The sequence below is a fragment of the Canis lupus genome, chromosome 3 (genome assembly GCF_003254725.2).
Source record: "Canis lupus dingo isolate Sandy chromosome 3, ASM325472v2, whole genome shotgun sequence".
NCBI classification, from domain to species: domain Eukaryota; kingdom Metazoa; phylum Chordata; class Mammalia; order Carnivora; family Canidae; genus Canis; species Canis lupus.
Window position 1 is genome coordinate 53,332,991 of NC_064245.1, and position 23,220 is coordinate 53,356,210.

The window sequence follows — 23,220 nt, forward strand, 5'->3', positions numbered from 1 at the left end:
TATCCTATGTTCATGGATTGGAACAATATTATCAATACTACCCAAAGTGATCCATGATTCAATACAATCCCTACCAAATCCCAGTGACTTTATTGCAGAAATAGAAAAACCATCCTAAAATTGTTAAGCAATCTCAAGGGACCTCAAATAGCCAAAACATTCTTGAAAAAGAAAAACAAAACTAGAGGACTCACACTTCCTGATTTCAAAACCTACTACACCAAGCTTCAGTAATCGAAACAGTATGGAATGGGCATTAAGAACAGACTATAGAGGGCAGCCCCAGTGGCCCAATGGCTTAGTGCCGCCTTCGGCCCGGGGTGTGATCCTGGAGACCTGGGATCAAGTCCCACATCAGGCTCCCTCTCTCTCCCTCTGCCTGTGTCTCTGCCTCTCTCTCTCTGTGTATGTCTCTCATGAATAAATAAAATCTTTGGGGAGGAAAAAAAAAAAAAAGACAGACTATAGACAGATGGAACAGAATAGAGAGCCCAGAGGTAAACTCTTGCATATATGGGTCAAATGATTTGTGACAAGGGTGTCAATACCATTCAATAGGAAAAGAACAGTCTTTTCAACAAATGGTGTGGGGGAAAACTGGATAATCACACCAAAAAGAACAAAGTTGGACCCTTACCTAATATCATATATGTAAACTAACTCAAAATGGATCAAGGACCCAAAACAAAACTCCTGGAAGAAAACAGGACAAAAGCCTTAGGATGACGTTGGATTTGGCAATGATTTCTTTAATAGGACACCGAAGGCACATGCAACAAAAGAAAAACAAGTTGGACTTGATGAAAATTAAGTTTTTGTTCTGTTTTGGCTTTTTACATTCAGAGACACTATCAACAGAATAAAAAGGCAATCCATGGGAGAAAATATTTCCAGATCATCTATCTGCTGAATTAATATCCAGAACACAGGGAACTCCTAAAACTCAACAACAGGGCAGCCCCGGTAGCGCAGCGGTTTAGCGCCGCCTGCAGCCCAGGGCGTGATCCTGGAGTCCTGGGATTGAGTCCCACATCGGGCTCCCTGCATGGTGCCTGCTTTTCCCTCTGCCTGTGTCTCTGCCTCTCTCTCTAGCTGTGTCTCTATGAATGAATAAATAAAGTCTTTAAAAAATAAAAATAAAATAAAACTCAACAACAAAAACCAGATAATTCAAAAACAGCCAAAGGATTTGAACAGGCATTTTTCCAAAGATCTATGAATGGGCAATCAGCACATAAAAAGGCGCTTGACATCACTAATCATTAGGTAAATGCAAATCCATACCAAAATGAGATAGCACCTTACAACCATTAGATTAGGATGGTGATTATTGAGAAAAACAGAAAACAAGTGTTGGGGAAGGATGTGGGAAAATTGGAACCTTATACACTATTGTAGGAATTAAAAATGATACAGCCTCTGTGGAATACAGTATGTAGGCTCATTGAAAAATTAAAACTAGAATTACCATGAGCCAGAAATTCCACTTCTGAGTATATACCCAAAAGAACTGGAAACAGGGTCTCAAAGAAATATCTGCACTATGTTCACAGCAGCATTATTCACAGTAGCTAAAACATGGAAGCAATCCAGTGATGGGGGAACACAGGGATAGCTGAGGACAAAGCACAAGCCTGGGGCAGCACATTGACAAGTCCTTGAAACAGGCAGAGGGACATTACTCTATGGACTCAAATGCCTCAATGTTAATACTTTGCTAAGAGCAAAAGGCAATCTCAGCCTGACCCCCAGGATCCTCTAAGTCTAATTTAACATATAAAAATTCCTTTAGAAATTTCCTTTATCTTTACCCCCCAAGATACTTGTTGGCGATCATCCCCCAAGCATATGGCTCACGGATACACATCTGAAGGGTCTCATGACTCAGGTTTTATTAGATGGTAAAAGTGACCTTGCCCCAACAATAGCTAACCTCAAGGTCCTGGAAACTTTGCTTCCAAAATTCCTTAGAGAGTACCTATCCCCAAACCCCTCCCAACTCCCAGGGTAAATAATCAGCCACCCCCCACAGGCCTGGGGCAGCAGCTCTTCCTGTTCATGGGTCCTGTCCCAGTGCTTTAATAAAACCACCATTTTGCACCAAAGACGTCTCAAGAATTCTTTGTTGGTTGTTGGCTCCGGACCTCACCCCACCAAACCTCACCTGTATTTCAAAACTTCATCACATGCGTCCATCAACTGATGAGTGGATAAACAAAATGTGGCAAGTGTATGCAATGAATATTATTCAGGCCTGAAAAGGAAGGAAATTCTGCAATCTGCTACAACATAGATGAACCTTGAGGACATCATGCTAAGTAACCAAGCTACTGACAAAAAGATAATATTTGACTCCACTTATATGAGGCACTCAGAGTAGTCAAAATCAGAAAGTTGGAAGGTATGACGCTGGTGGCCAGGGGGATTGGGGAGTTACTGTTTAACATGTAAAAAGTGGTTTGTTTGTTTGTTTTTATTTGACAGAGAGTGAGCAAGAGTACAAGCCAGGGCAGGTGGAATAGAGGGAGAGGGAGAAACCGGTAGGCAGCCTGATGTGGGCTCGATCTCAGGATCATGACCTGAATTGATGGCACATGCTTCACCAACTGAACCACCCAGGTGCTCCTAACAGAAAGTTTTACAAGATGAATTCCCTTAAGATGCCTGGGTGGCTTAGCGGTTTAGCGCCTGCCTTCAGCCCAAGGCCTGATCCAGGAGTCCTGGGATTGTATCCAGCATCAGGCTCCCCGCATGGGGCCTGCTTCTCCCTCTGCCTGTGTCACTGCCTCTCTCTCTCTCTCTGTCTCTCATGAATAAGTAAACTAAAAAAAAAAAAGAATTATTACAGGGGTCAATGGGAGTGTTGGTTGCACAACAATGTAAATTTATTTAATACTACTGATATACATACTTAAGAATGGTTAAGATGGTACATTGTTATGTATATTTTAACTCCAGAAAAAATGACCATCAAAAAAAGAACATATAATGAGGTATATTCACACCACTGAATATTGCATTAACAGTAAAAATGAATGAACGGCAGGGCACAGCATAAGTGGATCATATAGTGCTGAATGAAAAAGTGCCACAAAGGAGCATAAACAGAATGATGCCATTTACATAAAGTTGAAAGCAAACTAAAGTCTACTGAATACGGATGCATACAAGGGTGATAAAATTCCAAGTGAAAATAGGTAAGGAAGGATGACAACGATGACCCCTGCTGGTCCCCAATCTTGGCATGACCTCAATTACCTTGGGTTGGGGGGGGGGTGATTTAAAACCTACCCTCATCTGGGCCCCCCACCCAGAGGTTCAGATTTCACTATGTCTGCAGGGCTGGCCTTGGGCCTTCCCTTCCAAAGCTTCAACAGGAAGACAGAACTGAAGATGAAGATGCACCTCTAAGGTGAGGCAAGAGGGCTGTGATTGGGAGGGGCAAATGCATGGCCACTGGGGTGCTCGCAGTGGTTTCCTTGGCTGGGGTGGGAGTGTCACTGGTGTTAAATGTTTAAGTTACTGTATTATACATTTGTGTTACGCCCTAGCTGTAGAGGTCAGCTCCCCTCTTTCTCCACAGCATACACGTAGGTGTTCCAGGGCCCACAGCTCACAGCCCTTACTTGGAGTTGCTTGTCTACAAAGTATTCCACACGGCAGGGCCGATCCAAGCTTGTTGTGTCCTTGTGGCCAAGCTGTCCATATTTACCTAAAGTGAAACAAGCCCCCTGGCTATCTTCCCCAAAGGCCCCGGGGGCTTCTCCCCTCCAGGAAGGAAATTCAGCCCATCAACCAAAGTGCAGGGCTTAAGCCACCCCTCTACTAGTGTCTGCTCTGGAAACTCAGGAGACCAGCATCACCGAATCCTCATGGAGGCAGCTGCCACCACCCACTCCAGGCAAGATACTATTATAGGTTCTCTGCTCCTAATTCCAGACACTCAGAACAGAGATTTTTTTTCTACCCAGTGCCAGACCAACAGATGTGTCATAAATGCTGCCTTATTATTCCCTTAAGACAATTTTTTAGAAAGATAAATGGGAAGTAGTAGTATCTATTTCTCTCCTGTGTGGTTGCTGACCTTTGGTGTACTTAGATCTGTTCTAGACAAGGGAATACACAGCATTTCCGTCCCAGACTTGCCAGTGGTCAGACCCAGGCCCCAGCTTCCACCAGGCCCCTTCCTCTCCAGGTCTGAGCATCATACAAGCAAACCTTCTACTTACCCCAACCCCAGGTGTAGAGCTCCCCAGTTCCTAAAACCAGAAGGACAGGAAGGGGCTGTCATAAGACATTTGTCTAGCAGGCCTTCCATAACCCATTGCCAGCACCTTTTAAGTGTCCTGAGCCCTGCTGGCTCAGCACCACATACTGTCTAACAACTGATCACATCCGGGTAAAGGATCCAGATGGAGAAAGTTGACCTTCCTGTATGCCAACTGATTGGCCTGCATCTCCCAGCTACCAAGTTCGGGAGTCTGAGAAGCTGGACTGGGCAGGCCCCGGCATCAGAGGAAGCAAACGCTAGCCTCCCTGCAGGAGAGACCTTCAGGGCCTGACAGCTGGGGAGCTACTGTGAGAGCCCCATTGGGGTTGGGGCTGTTGTCGCTGAGGGAGGTGGCTGCTTATACTTGTCAAAGACACAAAAGAACTTTTTAAGGTAATCACACTCTTCTCTGCAGCACCAGCCCAGGAATGGGGTGAAGGGACTCCTGCTCCATAGTGAGCCAGCCCGCCTGGCCCCACTCACCGGTCACCACCGCTGTGTGCCGGGATCCACAGCTGGCCTTGACTACATCTGCGCCCAGGGGAAGATCCAGTAAAGCTGGGAAGGGCTGGATGGCTATGAAGGGGGCCGGGGCTCCATCCTCACCCTTGGCTGTTCTTCTCACTTCAAAGCCATCTTCGTTCAGTCCACTGGCTTCAGAGAAGCAGTAAAAGTGAGGATGATAGTGACTGGTAACACGGAGCCCCGGCCAACACCTTAGCCACACAGTAACTCATCCCGCACAACAGTGGTGTCCAGTCCAAGCTGACACTCCCACCAGCGTCAGCCCTGCCATACTCCCATCCATCCCCACAGCCCAGAGTGCTGCAGTGGGTCCTGGGGTCCCAAAGATGTCACACGCCCCTTCAAAGCACTATAAGGTCTCAGGCCATCATATGGCCAGGAGTCAGGAAGGACAGAAACACGTGTAGAACTGCCTCTCACCTTCCCTCGGAATCGTCTTTGTATCCTCTGCCAGGCTCCTGGAGGGCAGGGCCAGCTGCCCTGATTCGTTCCAGCCCCAGATATAAATATCCCCAGTCTCTGAAAAAAAGAGAAAAGGGACCCATTAAACAGACCATGAACAGCACCCCCACTGTCCTAAGCCCCTGGAGCCATCCAAAGGCCCGTAGACCCATTAGCTCCCTAGGGACAACTAATGCCCGCCCTGTCCAGGTCAGTGGCCGCAGGCCCCCGCAGCTTTCTTGTCTCATAGGTTCCCTTTCCCCTCCAGTGCCTTCCGTCATCCTCTTTTTTAAACCAAGTCTCTCGGACCTTCCCCTCCAGTTTCACTTCTTCCTTCTGTGGATAAATTGCCCCCTCCCCACCTCCCACGAGTGAACCGGCCTAACACCATCTTGGACAAACCTGCCATGACCACAGCTCTGAGACCTGAATGAAGCCTTCTTCAGTCAGAGACTGAATGAAGAAAGAACAACCCCCAGACATACCTTCTTTTTAAAAAACCACACACATAATAGCCCTTAGCATCCTCAGGGCATAAGGTCCTGGGATCAGGAGATGGGAGTGACACAGAACTGCTCCCAAACATTCTCCTCCTGCGTGGTGACCACCCCCCACCCCCCTCCACCCCCTGCCCCAAGGACTCCCAGCCTACAGGGCTATAAAGGCAGGTCTGAGGGAGGGAGGTGCAGGCACAGGTGTCAGGCTGCATGTGGTCTTTGTATTTGTCTCCAGCTCCTTTGGAGATCGTTTTGCATCAACTTCCCTTTCATGGCACACCCATCACACACTTCAGAAATGTACCCCCAGAAGTTCCTAAAGGCCTCCCTTTCAAGCCCACTGAGCCCACGACACCCCTTTCCTCAGGCCCCCTCATTGGTCCAGTTGAAGGCCCCTTCTAGCAGCTCTCAGCTTCCTTGCCTCACACAACACTACATTTTGTTGGTTGGAGCAACGGCTCTCACGCAAAAATTCACTAATGACAGTAACTACTTTTTATCAAGTGTTTACTTTATGCCTGTGTTTTAAGCACTTTTCAAATAAAATCATTTAATTCTCCAAAGAACCCTACAGAGGGTTGTGGGAGGTTGTTTTATTCATGAGAAAACAGGAGGCACCGGGGAGGTTACATGCTTGGTCCAACCTGAGGGGCCAAGTGAGGATTTGAACCTTAAGAGTCTGCTCTGAAACGTCCGTGCTCCAAACACTACAGCAAACTTAAGACTTCACATTTCTTCCAACCTCGAGTGTGAGACTTCCCATCTGGCTCTCTTTAACCTTCTCCTCCCTTTCCTCCCTGTGGTTTTCAAGTCTGGCTGCCAACCCAGGTCCAGTACGGGAGGCTGGGGCGTGGGGGTGGTGCAGGCACACCTGTTTATAAAGCTGCCCCCCCCCCCACCTCCCCTTTGCGGCATAGAAGTGGCAGCCAGAGCCCCAGCCGCAGGCCCTCCGAAGACCCTCTGCTCCCAGCCCCAGCCAGCAGACTGGAAGCAGCCGCAGCTGGGTGGCCTGTGGGGGCTGGTGACTAGATCCCAAGTGAAGGCCGGCATTCTGGGCTCACCCTCACCACCAGCCCCCTCCTGCGGCAGCTGAGTGTCCTGTGTGAGCCACACGTCCCTGCCACCTGCCCCACTGCACCCTTTCTTCTCGGTTCTCCTGGGCTCAGCTGCCCTCGCCCCTTCAAGCGCCCTTGCGTTGTGTTTTAGACAGAGCCTGGGCTGGAGGCCGAGGGCGGGACAGTAGGGAGCCCACGGCGGAAGACGGCAGACAGGGCAGACAGCGAAGTGACGTGGGAGTGGGTACCGGCCGGGCTGGCTAACGTGAGGTGCACCTGGAAGGAGGCCCGGCTAGGCTCCCTGCCACCGGGAGGGGAGAAGGGCGGAGGCTTGGGGCCTAGGAGGCCAAGGGTTTGTCCGCAGGGGCACGCGGTCACTCACCGCTCACACACACCGAGTGCCAGCCGCCGGCGGCCACCTCTGCCACGGGGAGGCCCTGCAGCGCCTCCAGCAGCCTCGGCTCCGGCTCGGCCTCCAGGCTCCCGTGGCCCAGCTGTCCGTGCCTGAGCGAGGGAGGCCCCAGCACGTCTCCCTCCGGCCTCCCCCGGGCGGCCCTCTGCCCCGCCCCCTCGGGGCCACGTTACCGGCCGGCCGAGCCCTCCCCACCCCCTCACCTGCCCTGGCCCCAGGAGAACACCTGGCCCGCCTCGTCCAGCAGCAGCGCGTGCTCGGCGCCCAGCTCCAGCCGGCGCGCCCGCAGCTCCGGGGCCAGAGCGCGGCAGAAGGGCGGCCGCGGGCTCACGTAGGCGCGCGCGCCGGGCAGCAGGGGCAGCAGGGACAGCGCGCCCGCCGGGGGCTCGCCGCGCGCCGCGCCTTCCGCCTCGGCCTCCGGCCCCAGGGCGCGGGCCCACAGGGGCTCCCCGCGCATCGCCGAAGCCGGCGCCCAGGCCTGCAGCTCCGGCCCGGCCCCGCGCCCCGGCCCCGCGCGCAGCACCACGAGTTGCGCCTCCGAGGCCCACGCGTCCCTGCAGCCGCCCGCCGCGCCGCGCGCCGCGCCCGACAGCCGGACCTGGCCTCCACCTGCGGGGCGGGGGGGCGGAGAGCGGGCTGGGGAGCGGGCGCGCCTGGCACGCGGGGCCCGGGGCGGAGGAGGGCCGGAGGGGGGCGCTCACGGGTCACGAGGGCGGTGTAGCTCCAACTGGCGCTCACGCGGCGGACGTCGGCGCCCGAGCCGGGTGTCTGCAGCGGCTCGGGGCTGAGCACCTGGCGCCCGCGCCCGGAGCCCGGCGCCTGCCCGAAGCCGCAGAAACCGAAGCCGAACCAGGACCCGCGGCGCTCCTCGGCCATGCCCGGGCCGCGCGCTCTGCTGGCTGCCACCTGAACGGGGCGGGGGGGGGGGGGGCAGGGTTAGGCATCCCACCAGACTCAGGACGAGTCTGGGCTGCCTAAACGGGGGCGTCTGCCCCGTCCTCCCTCGGACTCAGGCAAGCTCCTTGGTCCACAGAGGAGGCGCCGGCTGGGTAAGCCGCCCTGCCCTCAGCCGCCGTCCTAGGATTTGAGCCCCTCCAGCTCCCCGTGTCAGGCACGTTATCTCAGGTCATCTGGGGAACCGGGATTACCCCCATTTGGCAGAGAGCACTCCCAGAGAAAGTAACCCTTATGCCATCACACTACTTAGGTCCAAGAGGGGCGGGGGGCTGAAATCTGGGCCACCGACTCCACGTACAGTGCTCTTCCCACCCGCGCAAAGCAGAGCGTTTGGGAGCCAGGGGCCGGGCGGGGTCCACGTTTTTGCCTCTGCAGGTGGTGCCTGTGTCCTTGGTCCGGTCACTGAAGCTCCGAGTCCTATCCACGTCGTTCGGTGCTGCAAAGGCTGGGGAGAGGAGAGGGTGCCGTCTACTCTGTAGAACCGTGTGCAGCAGAGGGAAGAGACGGTTCACACACCGGCGCACACCGCGAGAGGCGCAAGGTGAGTGCTGCCTTGTGAGAGCCAGTACCTAGAGTTGATTTTTAAAAGTCCGGTGGGACTTACTGGTTTTCAAGGGACCTCACCTAATTATCGATTTGTTCTACAAGCATTTATCGATGCCGTACCGTCTGTCCCCCCGGGGCTCACACAAAAATGGGGAGACAAATGCACAGCCCAGTGGCTACAAAAGCAACGCCGCTTTCTCCGTGCAGCGTCCGGCTTTGAAGTCAGACACGGGGTCCCTCCTGCGGCCAAGGCGCCGTGACCGAGACCTGGGCTCCTAACCCCTTTCGCGTCCGGTCCCAACCCCAGGGGCCCTCTGACCTTGACCCTGTGCCCTCTACCCTCCTCGGGCAGCTGCTCCGGACGGGTAGTCACGAAGGAGGAAAAGCGGGGACGCGGAGCAGCGGCCCGGGAATCGGCGGGAGGCCGCCGCGGAGTAAAGATTTGCAGAGCCGCGCCCGGTGCCAGGCGCCCATTTGCTGCCGCGGCCCGCCCTGGGCCAATCGCCGGCGAGGGCGGTGACGTCACCGCTCGGGGCGGGGGGGGGGGGCGCGCAGGGCCGTGCTCAGCAGGGTGCCCGCAGCTCCGCCGCGGCCTCTCCGGCCCGAGCTCAGTCGAGCCGGCCCCGGGGCGTGGGCTGGGCCGCTGCGGCCTCGGCCGTGAGGTGGGGTAACCTCCGGTGGGCGCGGGCCCGAGGCAGGGCTTGGACCGGACGTGGCCGCGGAGCTCGGGTTGGAATCCGAGCCGCACGGCTGGCGAGGAGCGACTGCGGAGAGACGAGCACCCGCCGTTCCCCGCAGCCCGCGACGGCCGCAGCTCGCGACCCACGCTGGGGGTCGATGCCCAACCGGAAGCCGCCGTGCTAGGCGGGCCCGTCGGCGAGTCTGGCCTTCCATTGGCTCGGGACCTGTCACGCGTGCCCGCGAGCCAATGAACTTCGACCTGGGCTCCGCGAGCCTAAGCCGGCCTCCCGGCTCCGCCCCTGGGCCGTGGGGGCGCTCGCGCTCTTGCCTGGCTGCGCTACGGGGTGCTTCCGTGAGGGAAGAGAAAGCCCTGGCGTACCAGCCTCAAACGCAGGGCACCGCCTGAGTGGAGGCCACTGGGAACTCTCAATATGAAGATGAAAGTAGGGGCGCCGGGGAGGCCCAGCCCCTTGGGAGCCGGCCTTCCGCCCGGGTCATGACCCCAGGTCTCGGATATCAAGCCCCGCGTCGGGCTCCCTGCCGGGCGGGGAGCCTGCTACTCCCTCTCCCTCTGCCAGTGCCCCTGCTTGTGCTCGCTCTCCCAAATAAAATCTTAAAAAAAAAAAAAGACGAACCAGCATCTAGGAGTCCAAACCCATTTATTCCCATGTGACTGAATAGATTATTAGCTTCCTAGGTTTACCCCTGATCCTCCAACAGAAGTAAAAGCACTCAGCAGGCCCCAGGGTGAGGATCCATTGGATTCCTTCCGTAGAGGCGGCTGTGCTGTGCTGTATAGCTCTGCTGTGCACTCAGGCCCGGCTCCTGCTCCAGAGCACGGGACCGTGGGAAATTCTCCTGCCTAGGGACGGGGTGCACAGCTGAGTTCCACATACTTTATTTCCACATCAGTGCAGTCCTGCTCACAGGCTTAGGTGAAGCTCCTATAGCTGGTGAGAGTGCGTCACGGGCCCTTCCCAATGCTGGGAATGCACAGGGACATTAGGATGCACCTTCCCCGTTCCCAGCTGTCTACGGTGGTACAGGAGGGGGTCCTGCTGTGTGAGGCTGGAGGCAGTGCTGGCAGAGCAGGGCCGTGACTGACCATGGTCCTGGGTTCAGCAGAGGACACTGAGGGGCAGCTACAGGGGAGAGGCCAGTGTTCAGCAGCCCAGTGCCTGGTAGCCAAAGCTATTTAAGTCCTCACTCCTCTTGCTAGCGTGTGCATGAGGCAGCCCCTCCCTCTCCGTCCTGGTTGGGTTTGATGAGCCCATATTCCACCGCTTTCGCCAGGCAAGCTGCAGCAGCTCTTGTGACAGGGCTCTCCTTGCCCTTAGCCAGCACTGACAGGATCTCCAGCACCTCGCTCTCCATGAGGGTGCCGGCGATTTCCTTGGAGGCCTCCACCATGTTCAGTGCCACCACCGCACCCCGGTGTTGCAGCTCCTGGTTGGGGCTCAGAAGCAAGGCTTGCAGGATCTCCAGCCAGTGTGTAGTCTGTGGGTTAACAGAGCAGCGTCACCACTGAGCAGCAGGCTCAGACCTGGCAGGAACACACTCGTGTGCCCTGGGATGCTCCCACCCCCCAGCCGCCACTGTGCAGGGAGTTCCCGGCCCATGTCCCCTCCTCCACCGAGAAAAGGCACTGACCACTTCGGGGATGCGGCTGCAGAGTGAGGGCCGCATGGAGGTGAGCATGGCCAGGCCCCCAGCAGCCGCCCGCCGCAGCAGCTCATCATCCTCTCCGCTGTACAGCACCAGCAGCTTCAGCCGGTCGTTGCCCTTGGCTTCAAAGAGGTCCTGTACCTGTGGCCAGATGAGGGGAGGGGACTGGGTGAGCTGTGGCACAGCCGGGCGGGGCACAGGTACTTCTGCACGCCTGCCCATCACGACCACTCGCCCTCACCTCCTTGCTCATAGCTAGGTTACACATGCACTCCGTGGCTGCCCGGCGGATCATCTCGTGCTCCTCGAACATATAGCCCTCAATCATCGGCACAGCCTTCTCCTTCAGGATCTTCTGCCTGCAGGGCCAGGGTGGAAAGGCAGCACCTCAGAGCTCCTGTGTCCACCCCCCACCCTGCATCCCCACACAATCGAGCCCCGGGTCAAGGAGCCCTCCGGCAGCAACCAAAGACCCTCCAGCACCAGGTAAGAAGTACAGCGGTTTGCAGCAGGCCTAGGAGATAGCAAGGGACCGTGGGAAATGCTCTAGGGTAGGAGTTTGGGGACCGGGAGGGCAAGTGACAGTGATGCTAACATGTAACTTTGAAGCACTTACTCTGACACAGGACTTGGCACTGTCTACCTTAATCATCACAGCCCTACGACGAAGGTACAGGTCCACTTACTCTGACTACTTTGCAAATAAGAAACCAAGGCCAAATGGATAAAGAGCCCAGTGTCACCATGAGCACTTGGACACACTCCTGGGAGCCTGGTGCCATGTACTCGGTGCTTCTGCATGTATTTTCTCATTTAACACTCACTACCACTCCTGAAGAAGGTATGATACCCATCCAATCCACAGAGGGGAAACTGAGGCACAGAGCAGCACCTGTTTGCAGTTACACACTAGCAACCAGTGAAGTCAGGGTCTAAAGCCAGGAGGTCTGACTCCAGGGCTTGCACTGTCAGCGTCCCAAGCCTGCCTGCTGTGGACTGCAGTACAAGTCAAATGTCCCAGGCTGTCTCCCCGGCTCCGGGACACAGGGAAATCCCTGTGAGCCTCAAATCAAGCAGGGACCAAAGGGTGATCTTCACACTGTAAAGCGCTGTCCTGAGGATGATGATCTAAACCCTCATGCCCTTGCTGCCCTGGTCTTGTGTCCTCAGGGACCTCACCGGAGCCTCTCGCTGATCCCCGCCAGGTTCGTGAGAGCCATGAGTGCCTCGAAGTTCTGCAGGCCTGAGCAGTTGAGGTGCAGCAGGGAGACGAGAGGCCGGACCACCTCATAGATCTGTAATACACCCGCCTGTCAGGGCTCCTCACCCCGGCCCCCCCCGAGCCCTGCCAACCCGAAGTTGAGAGGTCACCCTCTCCCCACCCAAGGGCTCAGCAAAGCCACTTCCTGTCAGTCCCAAGAAGGAGCCACCAGCACAGGTCAGAGGGATGGAGAGGCCAGGGCTGGGGCAGCAGGACACATACCCGCTCACCAGGAAAAGTCATCTCTGGGTTGGAAGTGATGGTGAGCTTGGCAAGAGCCTGGGCTGCCTTCGTTTGCCCCACGTCAGTGCCTTCCAGGGCCAGCGGGAGCAAAGCCTGTGGGGACAAGCTGTCAGTGCCTGATGTAGTCCTAGAGGGTGAGGCCCAAACTACCAGTCCCTGAGTCCTGACAGTGGCATTCTCACCTATCTCCTCCCCAAGGCCTGACGACACTCTCTGCCCAGACTCTCTTCCTCTCTCCCAGGCCTATCCTCAAGCTGCTCAAACTCTTCTGGAAACACTTACTAGGGGCCAGCCATGGCTTGTGCTGGGCCCTGGGCCACGCAGGTCAGTGACACGGGAGAAAGGAGAGCTTAGGATCTTGCTGGACACAAACGCGCCCCCGTTAGCATCACTCATTCAGCAGAACAGTTCTGCAGGGCCCTTCTGCTGTTTTCCGGCCTCCGCCAGTGCAACAGCCACTGAGTCACCTTTATAGCCCATCGGGAGGGAGTCTGTAAGCCAGCTTACCTTACCCCCACCTTGAGCCACCACAGTGCCACGGTCCTCTACCTCGTCCACCAAAGCCAGGAAGACCCTGCGGGGAGAGGGTGCAGGTGGGCATGCAGATACCCTGTGTCTGGACTCAGAGACCGCTAGCAGCTACGTAGGTGGCCCCCCAGCTCCAAGAGGCCCAGAGCCACAGGACAGTCCCCTCTGCAGTTACCTCAGCAGCCTCAAGCCTTCAGGGTTAGAGAAGGTCTGGCTGTGCTGAGGCAGGCTCACCTAGAGAGCAGCTCCCGGCAGGAATTGGTCAGCACGGGGCTCTCGGTCTTCACCATGCATGTCATGGCTGACACCACGCCCGCCGCCAGCAGCTTCTTCACCCGAGCCCGCACGAAACCCGGTTTGTCCTGGGAAGGAGGCAGCTTAGCAGAGCGGCCCTGGCTGACCAGACAGGAAAAGGGGGACCCTCCTCATGGCACAAACTGATGGACAGGAGGCTGCTGCAGATGCCCTAGGTCAGGGGTCTGAAAGCCACAGAGGCCCCCATGCCCTCTCAGAGGCTTCCTCACCTTGGGATGCTGCTCAGGCACATGCTGCTTGGCGTACTTGGCCAGCTCCACCATCTTGGGGTCCGGCTCCTCATAATCATAGCTGTTGGTGCAATTCACAAGCGCCGAGGCCACCGCAAAGAGCACTGATCTCTCCTCAGACTGCAGGATGCAGAGGGGCAGTAAAGGGGTCAGCCAGGGGCAGAGCAGTGTGGGACACGTGCTGCCCAGGCCTCCCACTCTGCCCTCTTTGGAACCAGCTGGGCACCAGGATGGATGTGGCAAGCTCCCAGCACCCCCTGGCCCCAGACCCTGGGAGCTCACCACCCGACCTTCCTGATTCCTCCAAAGATGCTGTTCTGCCCGATGCTGCTACTATCGCCCTAGAGGCCCCTGCCACAGAGCGGCCACGTGGGCTGCTAGCCCTCCTGCCTGGGGGCCATGGAGTCATTGCCCGAGACCTGCCAAAAAAGTCTGGTACGTTCTAATCCTAGACTGTTCCCCGATGATAGCAACCCACAGGGCTACCCTGCTGAGCTGGAACAAAGCCTTCAGGGCGGCCTCATCCTCCACAAACTCTTCCTTCACATCCGCATCGAAGGTGAGGTAGGCCAGGCCCTCCACTGCCCAGCGCCGTGTGCCTGTGTCAATCTGGTCATTGCATAGCCACCTGGGGACATGCAGGGTAGGAGACAACCATCAGAACTCGGGGTGGGGGGGGCAGGGGGGAGAAAACGCCACAGGCTTAGGCATCCCCTCCACACACGCAGCAGTTCACATGGCAGGATCTAGGAGGGCCCGCCTGGGGGAAATCAGGGTGGCAAGGAGGCCCCATCCTCCACCCAGACCTCCTCTGGAGGCCCAGCTGACAGGTGGGCAGCCACGGCAACACCAAATAACTCACTTTCGACACTGCTTGGCCAGTTTGAGAGTGGAGCCTTCAGCAAACTGCTTCATGCTGAAGTCTGTCCCTCCAGCCGAGCCAAGCTTACACAGGCCCTGGAAAAAGAGGTGAGAACCAGCCATGGGTCTGGAGGAATGAAGGCAGAGCTGGGCTCCTCTATACCTGGTATGGGCTCTCTCCCCAACATTCTGCCGGGCCCTCTGGTGGCCATGCATGGCCCTACCAGGTTCCCACCTAGAGCACAATCGGGGTGGCCATGTGACACACCTCTGGGGGAGACTGGGTGATCCTGGACCCCCACCCTTCCAGACCTGCACTGGGATTTGCTCTGTTCCTTTTCATGTCATACAAAGAGCTCTTTACAGGTGTGTATAAAGCTAAGACAGCTAAGACGTGTGTGGGGAGGAGACAGGTGCCTCAGGCAAGGCAAGATCCTTCTAGGAGGAGCCCAGGACCAAGCCCCCCAAGGAGGAGGACCAGCCTTTCCAAGGTGTGTGGCTGCAACAGGCTCACGGAGGCCAACCGGGGCCCAAAGCTCTAGCACCTGGGGCCGCCTGGAGCAGCTGGGCCAACTAGCCTGGCCCGGCCCTCCTCCTCCTGGAGCTTCTCCCACCACCTCTGGTGGGGGCAGCATGTGCTGCCCCACACTCTCGGGGGGACTCTCTGGACAAACCCATCTCCCTGACTTGACCACGACCCTGTGGGCTCATGCCTCTGGCCTTGACAAGGCCCTGAATACCTCATATTCTCACCAGCGTGTGTTGGAGCCACAGCCTAGGATTCCAGCCACCCAATAACACCCCTGCCTGGTGGCCCGCCTGGCCTGGGCCTGCCCTGCTCACCACCAGCGCTCGTATTCGGATGCTGTCTTTCTCGCTGCGCTTGTACAGGTCCTTTAGCAGCGACACGCCGTTGGCGGTGATAAATGAGGCCCGCTTGGCTTTGCCGGCTGCATGGATGAGGGCCTCCACAGCCACTAGCTGCTCCTCCTCCTGCTCAGAGGCACACAGAGCGATCACGCTCTCCATGACGCCACTCAGCTCCAGGGCCCGGTTGCCAGCTTCACAAGGGCCCTGCAGGAGGCAGGACACCGTCTGGATGGCCCGCAGCTTCCCTGCCAGCCCATGGCCCTCAAACCAGCTCCTGGGGGGTACAGAGTGACAGCTGTCACAGCACAGCCAGCAAAAAGGGACCCTTCTTCCCTCCCTTCCTGTCCACTGGCCAGGCAGTTGTGCTCCTTGGGAAGGAACAGCAAGGAAAGCTGCTGCTGGGGCCCCTGGGACATTCCCTTTGGCACTGTTTGCCCATCTTCTCTCTAGGTTTCCGGGCCTCCCCTGATCACATGTCTGACATAGGTTACTCTCACTCACATCACCGTTCATCTCCTTTCCTGTATATATGAAGATCTGTAATTGCTCTGCTTATTTCATGGTTTGTCATCAGCCGTAAGCTCCTAAAAGGCAGGACTATCACACAGGGTCAGAACAAATACACAAAGTGCTCGGTACACACAGCACATGCTTGAGGACATTTGTAGTGTTGTAGAGCAATCTAAGAATAAGCATCCCTGGGGAGGCTACTCTGCAAAAAGAAGTGGGCCTTGGGACCACGCTGGTCTCTGTGAGGCCTGCCTGCAAACCTTTCACTACTGTCCCTCCCTGAGGAGTGGGAGCCTCAGTCGGTGCCCCTGGCAGTGGGCCGTGGGGCCAACGCCCTTACTTGATATAGTTTTCACAGAGTCGGTGGAAATTCTCCCTCTCAGCATCACACTTCAGGTCATCAAAAAGCTTGTTGAGGAGCACGGAGGCACTCATGCGGCTGTTTGCGGTCACTGCAAGCTCCCCAGGGGGCTCCTGCACAGAGCCCCCCACCTCCAGAATCTTTTTCAGGCCTGAAAAGACACGCTATGATGTGGGCAGCAGGATGTCAGTTCCAACCCCACAGGCAGCGGGAGGAGGCTCCCTGGGAGGAGGGCACGGACACATGGCCACCTGGAATGAGGGTACCGGCATGGATAATTGCGTGCAGGGCAGTTCCAAGAGCCTGGCTGGCTGATCCCCTGCCTCAGTGGCATCAGGGAAGGGCCCAGAAATGAGGCCGCACACTGGCTCTGCCCGAGCGGCTAGATGCTCTGGAGCTTTGAGGTTCCTCATGTGTGAAACTGAAGGTGGGAGTAACACCCACGTTTCACAGCATTATGGGGATGCCAAAATATAAGCACCCAATAAGTGTGCTCACAGAGGGGGGACTTGGCCAAACTTTCTCTATTTATCTTTTAAGGGCAAAGAGAAGTGTGAACTGATTAGTATATATGTGTGTGTGCATTTATGTATATATTTAATACTTTTTTTTTTAAGTACTCTGCCCAATGCAGGGCTTGAACTCACAATCCCACGGATCAAGAGTCACATGTTCCAGGGGTGCATGGGTGGCACAAGTGGTTAAGTGGCCAACTCTTGATTTTGGCTCAGGTCATGATCTCGGGGTCATGATACGAAGCCTTGCATCATGCTCAGCAGGAAGTCAGCTTGAGATTCTCTCTCCTTCTCCCTCTGGTCCTACCCCACACCCCATGCACATGTGGGCATACACTCTCACTCTCTCAAGTAATAAATAAATATTTTTTAAAAAAGCGGGGGGGCAGCCCGGGTGGCTCAGCGGTTTAGCGTCCGCCTTCAGCCCAGGGTCTAATCCTGGAGACCGGGGATCGAGTCCCACGTTGGGCTCCCTGCATGGAGCCTGCTTCTCCCTCTGCCTGTGTCTCTGCCTCTCTCTCTCTCTCTGTCTCTGTGTCTCTCATGAATAAATAAATGAAATCTTTAAATACAAAAAAAAAGAAAAGAAAAGAAAAAGAAAAAGAGTTGCATGTTCCACTGACTGAGCCAGCCAGGCGTCCCAAGAAGTGTGAATTTATATAGTAAACTTTTCAGTATTTTTCTCGGAGTACAGAACTAATGCACGCTCACTGAAAACCACTTCAGATACAGAAAGCTGATCCAGCCTTCCCGGTAATGTGCTTGCAGGCCTCCCCAATGCGCAAGCATATGCACAAGCTCCCGGCTCAAGGGTCTTAACTCTGTGTCCCTACGGATATAATGCAGGCCGCAGGGTGCACTGCAGGGCAGACACACAGCCAGGTACAGTCACCCAAGCAAGATGTAACAGATACGCTCAGCCTCCTTCTCCACCTTTAAAACTGATCACCTACCTTGGTCAATGACCCAGAGGGTGAGGTTATTGTTGGGGTCCTTAGGAGACTTTCGGGGCACTGCTTTAATCAGGAGGGTCAGAGCATTGTCACGGCCTTGGCCGGAGACCCCCACCTCAGTCAGTAGCTCCAAGAGGTTGCTGATAAGGATCTTTAGCTCCCGGGCAGGATCTGGCAACAAGGAAACATTAATAAGCCCCACAGTGGCCCAGCCCAACCTGACCCCTGAACTTTCCCAATAGCCCAGGGAGACACAGGAAGGGGAGACTTGCATCCTGGGCTCTGGACTGGACTCCAGCCTTCCCTGTAGTACCCTGGCTGCTTCGAATCTAGAGTAAAATACTGTCACCAAGCCATATTCCTGAACAACCTGTGGCAGCAAGTCTGGTCCCCAAAGAGCTGGGTCAACTGGCTCGGCCCCTTACCCTCTATGGCCACAACAGCCAAAGGACTACAGTGAGTGCTTCTACTCACCCACGATGATGGCGCCTTCTTTGCCTCTGAAGCCTTTCTTGACGCCTTCCTTGAGGGCATCAAATATAACCTGCAGCAGGTGGCAGGCAGCCAGAGACACTGCTTGGTTTTCCACACCCAGGATGGAGACCACACGCCGAGTTCCCAGCACACTCAGGGTTGCCACTGTCTGGATGGGAGAAATGGGGACAGAGTCTCCAGTTGGCAGAGGGCAGCCACAGAGATCCCTAACCATGGGTTGTGAGTGTGGCCAGAAGGGGAGAATACATTTGGGTGGAAGGACCAGCTCCAAGTGGAATCAAAGTGGGCCTGGCTGAGGGTGTGACCCGGGGTAACGCTGGGATTATTTTGTGGCAAACGCCTCTTAAAGAAATGTTCCACAGGAATCCACCACTACCTCCCCTCCGCTCCAGTCAGAGGAGACAAGGAGCACAGGAGCACTATGGCCCTGGGAGCACCTGCTTTGGTTCATGTTCCCCCAGCAAGGGGCCACTGAAGCCTGGACAAGCTCCGTGGCTACAGGTCCAAGGACACCCGGTTCCTTTCCAATGCCCACCCTGAGATTCTGTCTGCAGTTTAGGGATGGGGACAAGCATGGAACAACAAGGCCTCTCTACCCCATTTTGAAGCCGGATATCCCAGAGGCTCACACTGGGATAGGCAGGAAGGCTGAAGGAGGTGGAGGGAAGTCACATGGCTTTATCATTCTCAGTCCTGGGAGACCCAGAAAGAGAGCCTGAGTTTGGCCTCAAGAGCTTTCACAGAATATCCCACGGCTCCATCCCTGATCTAGGAATCATGGGCACCTCCAAAAGGAACCAAGGGTTGAGTCCCTATCCCCTGAATCCAGCCAGCTCAGGCAAGAGCTAGGGCCCAGACTTTGCCAGGGAAGGACTGTTCTTGTGCCAAAAGTCGGTGGTGGATATGCCCCGTCTGTGCTAAGAGCCAGTTTGGGGCCAAGCCCCATATATCTGGTCCTGTCTCAACAGTACAGATGCTGTGGGTGACATCCCTGACCACATCACTGGCTGGAGGACACCCCTGCAGGGGATATACCAGTTTGATGGTTAGGGAATGACAGGGGCCCTTTCCCTTGCAACAACTTGTTTTTTACTGTATAGACAATGAGTGAGTCCGAATGAGGTGTGTCTGAGGCAGCTCCAGGAAAGCCTGGCTCCAGCCTACTTTACCTAAAGCAAGGGCTCAAGGTGTCAGTGGGCTGCTTTTGCTTTTTATAGGTCCCAGTTCATCCCAAAATAATGTTGGGGTGTTTTTGAGCCATTTTAAGTTTTCTTCTCTCGTTACATGTCTCCTATGCTCTGCCTTTGGTTTTTCTGGGAACATGGCAGGGGAGGGTGGGTAGAAGGGAGGATGGAGGGATGGACGGAGGTAGTAAGCAGACCCTCTGCCCCACCTACTCGGGACTGGTGCTCGGAGCAAATGCCGACCAGGGTGCGCAGAGCTGCCAGCATCAGGTCAGCCTCCCCAGTGTCCAGCAGGCGTTGCAAGAGCTGAACCCCATTGCTCCGGAAGATCTTCTCAGCCCCAGCATCCTCCCGGGCCAGCACCACCAGGTTCTGGGAAGCCTATCAAAGGAAGTGCCCTATGATGTGGATACAGCACACAGCACAGGCCAGGGCAAGCAGCGCCTCCGAGCTCTGGACCTCATTGCTTCCATTTGGCAGCTGTGTGACCTTGGCCATAAATTTAACTTCTCTGAACTTCGGTTTCCTCCAGTAAGTACATAAAAGGACACACGCAGGCCCCAGGCCCTGTAAGTTCTTGTTCAGGCTATGGGCAGCTGCTGCTGAGCAGCTCGTGGGCCAATGCCAGGTCACTGGGACAGCACCTCAGAGGGAGCTGCAGTGGGGGTTCTGCCCCCCCGACTCACTCTGTCCAGACCTGTACCTTTTGTTTCTTCTCAGTGCCTTTCTCTTGTGGGTCCAACAGTATCTGAAACATCTGTTCCACTTTGGCATCCGTTGAGGACATGTATCGCACCTACGACAAACAAGCAAGGCGTGGAAGAGGTTGCTCTTTCAGCCATAGGCAGCACATACTTATTTGCTCTCTTCTGCTCCTCCTAGGGCCTTGCTCCTGTCTCTGAGAGTCACAGCAAGGAAATCTGGGCTTTGGGCTCACACCACACTACCCTGGGCAGGAAGAGACTCGCCTGGCAGCTTCACCCAAACTTCCTGGGGCTGTTTTCCTTTCGGAGCTACTTCCTGCTTGGGCAGCAGGGGTAGTGCCAGTCAGAAGGGAAGGCACCCTGTTAGCCATGGGGCCACCCCCTCCCAGCAGTACCATCTATGTTGTGGCAGCATGGGTGCTCTGCCAATGGCACTCAACCAAGCATTGACACCTGCAGCAAAAGAGCCAGCAACTCATGGGGTAGTTCCTAATGCCACCTGGAGCTCCAGAATTCTCTTTCTGACAACTTTTAAAAATCATCTGATTGAGCAAGATTGTCCTAGGCCCTCTCCCTCCCCAGTGTCCAGGGCATATACCCATGGGCACATACCCAGCACAAGTGCCACCTCCCTGCTTCCCCCATTGCATCCATGACAAATCAGTCATGCATGCAACATTCTGCTAGGCCCACCAACTTGCTTCCTAAGCCTTCTCAACACAGGGCTCTAGGTAGCTCCTGCTGATCACACTGAGCTGGCATGGAGAGGAAACGATTTGCTTTCCTGGGTTTCAACCTTTCAGTTAGGTATTTCCCATGCTACTACCTGCTTTCACTGTGCGAGCACTGTAACATCATGTGATCTGCTTAATTCAAGCTCGGCTGTGGTTCAGCATGGGCTTTACGTTCTTTTCTCCTAAAATAACTTTTAAATATATGCACTATGCAAACAATGTCTCTTTCTATAATACAAAATTAAGAGATGAACAATGTCTCTGTCTATAACATGGAGTTAAGAGATGAAGCAAAACCTCTTTGAAAAACTCTATCAATCCCACTCCTTTCCCCAGGGGTCACACTGTTACCATTTTGATGCTGTATCTTTGAAATTATCTTTCTTCATATTTACACACCCAAGTGGGCCCACAGAAGAAACGTGGTACTGTTCTGAGGATGTACTCGGGGTATTGTTTCAACATTAATGCTATCCTGCTATATGTATTACAGCATACTTGGCTTTTTTTTCATTTAAGGACTATCCTCTCTCTGCATCTGTACACATGTATCTACCTATTCTCAGTAACTACAACGTGGGAGTCTACAGCAAAGGTAGCACCTCATTTATTTGGCCATTCTCCTATTGCTGGGCAGTCAAATAAGTTCCAACTTTTCATTACAACAAACAAGGCTGAAATAAACATACACACACCTGCTTGTGTACATGAGCAAGGCTTCTCCAGGAGAGATAGCAAGAAGTAAACGTACTGGATTCACAGGACACGCTCATTTAAAATTTTAAGAGATACATTAAAGTGCTCCCTGGAGAAGCTGTACCAATATATGCCAACTCCAGCAGTCACAATCGAGCCCACCACTTAAGCATCTGGCTCCCTACTTTTGGCAAAGTGTGCAAACTTGAAAAGTTTGCCAAACGAACCACCTTGCTATTATTTTCATTTACTTCTCCCTAACTACCAGCAAGGCTGAGCATCATTCCATAGGCTTGTGTGCCATCAGTAACTCCTGCGTTTACACCCTTTGCCCAAATCCATATACCAGTGTTCCTCTATCACCCGTCAATGCCTCTCTCTCCCTCTCTCTCTCTCTCTCTCTCTCTCTCTCGGTCATTCACATACCTTCTCCTGAATCTGGCCCCCAATGTTCCTCAGGGCCTCCTGGAAAACTTTGTTCTTGGGCTCCAGGCTCACACATCTCTGCAGGTCAAGGACAGCCTGGTCAAGGCGGCCCAACTTCTCTAGGGCTTGGCTGCGCCGGTAAAGTGCTTTGACGTCCCCTCCGTCCTTTTCAATGGCTGAGCACAAATGGGAGCTCTGTCAGCACCCATGAGGCCACCGTCTTCAGGCAAGAGCAGTAGTAGGGAAAGGTCTCGAGGGCCCAAGGAAGGAGGGGGGACAGATGTGGGGCTCAGTATTCCAGCCTCAGAAAAGGTGAGGGTAGCTGCAGAGAAGGAAACGCCCAAGAAGTGGGAAAGAAAGCAGGCAGAGGTGTTTTAAGGGCCACAGGGAAAGGAGAATGTGAAGGTGCAGAAGTCCCGCAGTCCTCACCCACCACTAGAAGCCCCACGCCTCCCGGTCCACCACAGTCCCCTACCTTTGGATGCCTCGGTTTCTGCTTTGTCGTAATCTTCCTGTAAGAAAAGGAAAAAAGGAGCTTGAGAGGCTGGTCCCTTCCTTTTCAGGGCATTAGCTGGGCAGCAGGGCTGCTCTCAGGAGCCACTCTTTTTCCCACCACCGCGAGGCCCACAAGACGTCAGAAAAGTGTCGGTGGCCTGGGAAGGTGAATGGCCCAGCCGGGGCCCAAGCAGCAGCCAGACGGGCAAACCGGGCCCGGGCAGGGGACAGGCAGAGCAGCCGGCTCCCTCACCAGCTTGAGGTGGCAGGCGGCCCGGTTTCGGTGCAGAATGGCCTGGTCCTGGGGCGTCGCGCCCAGACCCAGGGCCTGAGTGTAGACCGTCAGGGCGCCCTCGTAGTCTCCGCATTTGAACAGCTCGTTGCCCTCCTTGCGCAACTGCTCCACCGCACTGGCCTGTGGATGGAACGGGTGGAAACGTCGGGATGGGCTCAGGCCAGGGCCGGGGAGCTGGGGGAGAGGGGCCGGGGATCAGGGGCAAGTCCCATGGAGCCGGGGGATGGTCAGAGCAGGCGGGAAGCGGAGATGGGACGGGAGGACGGGTACGCACCCCGGGGGCGGCCGGCCGGGGCACGGGGGCGCCTGGACCACTCACAGTCATTGCGGGGCGGGAGTCCACGGCGCGCGCAGGCGCAATCTCTGGGGCGGAGTGGGACGAAGCTCAGGAATCCGGCGACGGCTGCCCCGCCCCGGCCCGCGTCAGAGGCGGAGGCAAAGAAGGGGCGGGGCAAAGGCGAGAGGCGCCGGTGGGCGGGGCTCCGGTGGGCGGGG

The 23,220-nt window shown here is 55.6% G+C and overlaps 2 protein-coding genes and 1 long non-coding RNA gene across 5 annotated transcripts; 1 reads left to right on the plus strand and 2 right to left on the minus strand.

Annotated features, from left to right (window-relative positions):
* Positions 1-2,863: 2,863 nt before the first annotated feature.
* Positions 2,864-8,076, minus strand: RCCD1 (RCC1 domain containing 1). 2 transcript variants are annotated; one of them, XM_025438046.3, is made up of 7 exons: positions 7,902-8,076; positions 7,404-7,809; positions 7,171-7,292; positions 5,216-5,314; positions 4,754-4,924; positions 4,230-4,259; positions 2,864-3,712 (listed from the first exon to the last, which is right to left on the minus strand). In XM_025438046.3, the coding sequence occupies exons 1-7, from the start codon at positions 8,074-8,076 to the stop codon at positions 3,561-3,563; spliced, it is 1,155 nt and encodes a 384-aa protein (XP_025293831.1). In that variant the 3' UTR covers positions 2,864-3,560. The 2 variants fall into 2 exon arrangements, with proteins under 2 accessions (XP_025293831.1, XP_048964425.1); XM_049108468.1 differs by lacking the exon at positions 7,171-7,292 and having other exon boundaries at positions 4,754-4,920.
* A 1,950-nt stretch (positions 8,077-10,026) lies between these two features.
* UNC45A (unc-45 myosin chaperone A) lies at positions 10,027-23,171 on the minus strand. 2 transcript variants are annotated; one of them, XM_025438036.3, is made up of 20 exons: positions 23,045-23,171; positions 22,684-22,845; positions 22,411-22,447; positions 21,936-22,111; positions 20,079-20,171; positions 19,589-19,756; positions 18,171-18,339; positions 17,697-17,867; positions 16,208-16,379; positions 15,331-15,631; positions 14,489-14,583; positions 14,113-14,254; positions 13,606-13,746; positions 13,316-13,443; positions 13,061-13,127; positions 12,533-12,646; positions 12,229-12,344; positions 11,291-11,408; positions 11,035-11,190; positions 10,027-10,881 (listed from the first exon to the last, which is right to left on the minus strand). In XM_025438036.3, exons 1-20 carry the CDS (start codon positions 23,048-23,050, stop codon positions 10,600-10,602), a joined length of 2,814 nt encoding a protein of 937 aa, XP_025293821.3. In that variant the 5' UTR covers positions 23,051-23,171; the 3' UTR covers positions 10,027-10,599. The 2 variants fall into 2 exon arrangements, with proteins under 2 accessions (XP_025293821.3, XP_025293820.3); XM_025438035.3 differs by having other exon boundaries at positions 23,000-23,157.
* LOC125754874 (uncharacterized) lies at positions 11,406-12,350 on the plus strand. The gene is made up of 2 exons (XR_007409888.1): positions 11,406-11,535; positions 11,676-12,350. It is a non-coding gene; the product is annotated as an uncharacterized LOC125754874 (long non-coding RNA).
* Positions 23,172-23,220: the final 49 nt, after the last annotated feature.